The sequence below is a fragment of the Myotis yumanensis genome, unplaced genomic scaffold, assembly GCF_028538775.1.
Source record: "Myotis yumanensis isolate MYYU_CA2020_CCGP unplaced genomic scaffold, mMyoYum1.0.hap1 SCAF_12, whole genome shotgun sequence".
NCBI lineage: Eukaryota > Metazoa > Chordata > Mammalia > Chiroptera > Vespertilionidae > Myotis > Myotis yumanensis.
The window spans coordinates 1,060,707-1,065,121 of record NW_027223763.1 but is presented as its reverse complement, the minus strand read 5'-3'; the positions used below and the strand labels follow the sequence as shown (position 1 = coordinate 1,065,121).

General features: G+C 72.9%; 1 protein-coding gene across 1 annotated transcript in view; it reads right to left on the bottom strand.

The window, feature by feature from the left end:
* CACNA1B (calcium voltage-gated channel subunit alpha1 B) overlaps positions 1-4,415 on the bottom strand; it is a 111,750-nt gene extending 107,335 nt beyond the window's left edge. The window contains 3 exon segments of the mRNA XM_070430286.1: positions 158-297; positions 3,148-3,253; positions 4,132-4,415. Of these exon segments, the coding sequence (XP_070286387.1) occupies positions 158-297; positions 3,148-3,253; positions 4,132-4,415 (530 nt within the window).

Below are 4,415 nucleotides of genomic sequence, written 5' to 3'. Positions count from 1 at the left end.
CGGCCCCACCCCTGCAGCTCGGTCGGCCAGCCCCGCCAGAGGACAGGCCCCCGAGTGGGCCCTGGGGCCCAGGTGGCAGCGTGGGCACGCTGGGCCCACGTGGGTGGCCAGCAGAGACCCCCCCCACACGGCCACCTGCAGCCGCGCCGGCGCCTACCCCGTGAGAACCACCACGAAGTCCATGACGTTCCATCCGTTGCGCAGGTAGGAGCCCTTGTGCAGCACGAAGCCCAGGGCGATAATCTTGATCCCGGCCTCGAAGCAAAAGATGCCGATGAAATACGGCTCCGTGTCGTCCTGGGGAGAACAGGGCACAGGGTCGCCGCTGCCCCCCCGCGAGCCGAGACCCACACCCACACCCACGTCCCCGCTCCCCGCTCCCCGCCCACCCGGAGGGGCCAGGCCCCCACCCTCCAGGCCGGCAGCGGGGGGGGCGGCGGGGGGTGCGATGACCACTGGGGGCTCCTCCTGCAGTGACGAGGGTCACCTGTCAACCCCCCACCCCCAGTCCCGTCATCAACCCCATCCCACAGGACACGGAAGCACAGAGGCCACGGAGCCAGGCAAAGACCCGGCTTGTCCGAGGCCACCTGGGCTCTGCCCCCGCCCTGGGTCGGTGCCCCAACTCCCGGGAGCACAGCACATTCCCAGACACTCGAAGCCGAAGCCGGCAGGTCTGGGAGCGAACGTGGCCGGGCCTCGGGGGGCCTCTGGAGGGGGGGGCGCCCGGCCAGGGCCACAGGCAGGGCGCTGCTGGCAAGGGGAGCAGTGCGGGTGGGCGGGGAGAGGAGCCAGAGATGCAAGCCCCCCCTCCACCCGCTGCACCTCGTCGGTGGGGACAGGCACAGAGGGGGTGGCTGTGGCCAGGGGAGCCGGCAGGGAGGGCCTCGGTGCAGACCAGCGGGGAGCCAGGCCTTGGGGGGTTGGGGGGCAGACGCACAAGGGGGTCATCGCGGGAAACGGCCGGCCGGAGTGCAGCCCACAGGCGCCTACACGCCAGGCCACTGCTCAGTGGCAGCCAGAGGGGTGGTGAGGAAGGGGGCCCCGTGCCTGGGGAGCGGCTCTGCCAGCAGCTGGCCCCGGGGGGTGGCCAGTTCCCACGCAGGACAGCAGCCTGCGCCTTCCTCTCCCAAGAACCCTGGCCCCGAGGGGCCTCCCGTGGAACCCACAGCCCGGCCTCCCCTGCCCACGGCTGACGGGCAGCCCTGTGTGGGGTGGCCATCGCGGCCCCGCTCCCCTGACACCCCGATGCTGACTCATGGCAGGGCCCCCCAGGCTTCTGGCTGGATGGCCCCTCTCCCCTTGACCCCAGGGGAGCCGCGGGGCCCCACCAAGCAGAAGGCCTCTGGATGGACAGAGCGCAGGCCCAGAGCCCGGAGGGGCGGGGCCGTGCTAACCCTGCCTCAGCCCTGCCCCCAGCTCCACCCTAGACCACAGGGCTGAGTGATGGCGTGGGGGAGGCGTGGGGCCGGCAAGCCAGGGCTCCAGCTAACGGCACTGGAAGGTGGTGGGTGGGCGGGAAGCAGGGGCCCCAAGGCAGAGAACCGTGGAGACCCCGCCCCCTGGACAGGCTCCCCGCCCCCCCGCCCCCCAGGCAGCGGCACCAGCCTCAGCCTGGCCAGAGCCACCGCCCTGCTCTCCAGGCCCAGGTCCTGGTCCGGCGTTTGGTCCCTCCCCAGGGCCTGCCCATGCACTGGGGTCAGCCCAGGGGGCCTCAGCCGTGGGGCTGGCCCAGGTGGACCCCACTCTGCTCCTTTCCCCAGCAGCTCGGCCCCCAACCCTGAGAAGTGTGCCTGCCCCTTCCCCACCAACCCAACCCCCTCGCCCAGGAGGCAGGAGCCTGCCCCCCAAGGGGCACAGACGAGTCCCCCGAGCCCCCCCTTCTCTCCGGCCCCACCCTGGACACACTTCCGTGGGGCTAGGAGGGGTCCCGAGGCCTGGCCTTGAGGCTCCCTGCCTGAGTCCCCCGCTCCCTGACTTTCGCCCTCGTCTGCCCTCCAGAGTGGATGCTGGCACAGGGCCCACGCCGCCAGTGGGCCCAGAAGGCAAGTGGCCCTGCCCGGCCACGCCTGGACGAGAGTCACTGCGGGACTCACCCCACTCCGTGTGGCAGGGCTGTGCTGGCCCTCATGCTCCGATGACGCCCCCCCCCCCCCCCGCCTTCCCCATGATGAAGAAATGCGTGCCCCCCAAAACCTCCGTCCCTGGCTCTCCCCCTGGCTGCCCCCCTCCTTGCCTTCTCCCAGTGTCTTGCGACGGTGAGCCCCCCAGGCACAGTGTCCCCCCCCCCCCCGACCCCCCACTGGGCCCAGGACGGTGGGAGGAGGGAAGTCCAGGGCCCACGCCAGGCACGAGCAGGCCGGGCGCGTGTCACTGCTCATCTCCACGGAAGTGAGCGGCAGAGGCTGGGGGACAGTCACGTGCCGGGTGGCGGCAGAGCTCCGGCAGCTCCCTGCCCGGATCCTCCCCTGCTCGGCCGTCTCTGCTCCCGGCTGGGCCTCTGGGGCCTCCCAGCAAAGGGCCCAGCAGCAGGGAGGGCGGGGGCGGGGACCAGGCCTCACCTCCCCAAACCCCACCCTTCCCGCTGGCCCTGCCCCTCCAGAGACCCCGCCTGGCACCCTGCCTGCCTGGGGCCTGTGCCTCAGTGCGAGCTGTGGAGTGGAGGACAGACGGTGGGAACAGCTCAGGGTGCTGGGAGCCGGCCGGGGTGGGGGCGGGCGGGGGGGGAGTCGGGGGGAGGAAGGCTGCCCAAGGGAAGGGGTGGCCCCATGGGGAAGAGACTCCAAGCCCGGGAGACAATTCTGAGGCAGAGACTGGCAGCCCCAGGGGGCACCAGGGGCCATCACGGCCCTGCAGCCAGCCGCCCTCCCTGGAGCCTGCATTCCTGACCCGGAGCCTTCATAACCACCACACATCCAGGCTGAGGGTCAGTTTCTCAGGTCAAGAAGCCTGGGGACTGGGGACTGGGGTGCAGGGGTGGCTAGTGGCACCGGACGGACAGGGCAGCCACCCTCCCTCCCCATCGGGGGCTGCGCGGGCTGCTCCGGCCTCCTGACCCTGAGGGAGGGGCCGGCGGCCTGGGCTGGTCTTCCCTCCGCGGAAGGAGAGGCGTCCTGGCCCGGCCTACAGACAGGGCGCCGCACTCACCAGCCGCTCGGACATGGGCGTTTTGTCGCCGTCAGGGAGGTGCTGCTCCAGGGCCAGCACGATGCAGTTGGCGATGATGGTGGCCAGGATCATGTACTCGAAGGGAGTGCGTGGGTTAAGGACTGGCCGGAGGCGCCAGCGGGGGGGCGGCGAGGCGGGCGGCTCGCAGTGCAGCAGCCGACCAGGCGGCCTCCGGGGCCTGAGAGCGACCTCTCCAGTCCCCCCACTCCCTCTCGCCCGTATCTTTGGGGGCTGCCGCGAGGCCAGCCCTTGGGCCCATCTTGGCGGCCGTCAGCACCGCGGACAGCGCCGTCCGGCTCCGCGCCCCGAAGGGAGGGGGCGGTGCGCCCCCCGCTCGGCTGGAGAGGGACCCCCGCGCAGGCGCGCTCCTGCCCAACGACACACGTAGCCACATGTACCGACACAGGCACGTGAACATGCCTGTCCCGAGAGTCCCGCACGCACGCGCAGCGCCGGGATCATGCTCTGCCCGCACACACGCCGCACCTGCTGCCGGGCGCGCGCGACCCGCGGCCACCCGGGGCTCCACCTACAGACTCGGGGTCACCCTCGGTGCCCTCCAGGCTGGCCGTGCGCTCGGCATCCGGACCAGGGAGCGAAGGGACGTGTCCGGGGGCAGGGGGCTCCGCCCAGCGTCCACCCCGCTCCTGCCGCCGCCGCCGCCACCGCGACCGCACACGCGCGCACACACACACGCACCCGCGGCGGGCGGAGAGGGGCCCCGCAGCCCCGCCCCGCCCCCTCCACGCCGAGTCCTCCCGGGGTGCCTCTCCCCAGATCGCACCCTCCTCCTGGCCCCGGAAAGATGGCCACTGGGCGCCGCACTCGACCCGCCCGGTCCCGGCCCAGCCGCCCCTCCCACACCCGGCGGGGTGCGGACGCCGGACCCAGGGCCCGGTCCCTGTGCCCGCGCCCGCGGCAGCCCCCGCCCGGCCCGGCCCGGCCCAGCCCCCGACAGGATATGGCCACTCAGTGATGCGCTTGGCGTATTTGCGGACGACGTTGTCCTCGCTGAAGATGAAGAGCGAGCGGTTGACGGTGAAGCAGTTCTGCTTGACCGGGATGGGGTTGTACATCGCCATGGTGCGCGCGCGCTGCGCGATCGATTGCTTGTAGAGGACCCGCTGGCCCGGCTGCAGCCCCCCGGGGCCCGGGCCGCCCGCGCCGCCGGCTCCGCCGCCCCGGGCCCGCTCCCCGCCGCCGGTGCCCCCATAGCGGCCGCCTAGCTCGTCCCCAAAGCGGACCAT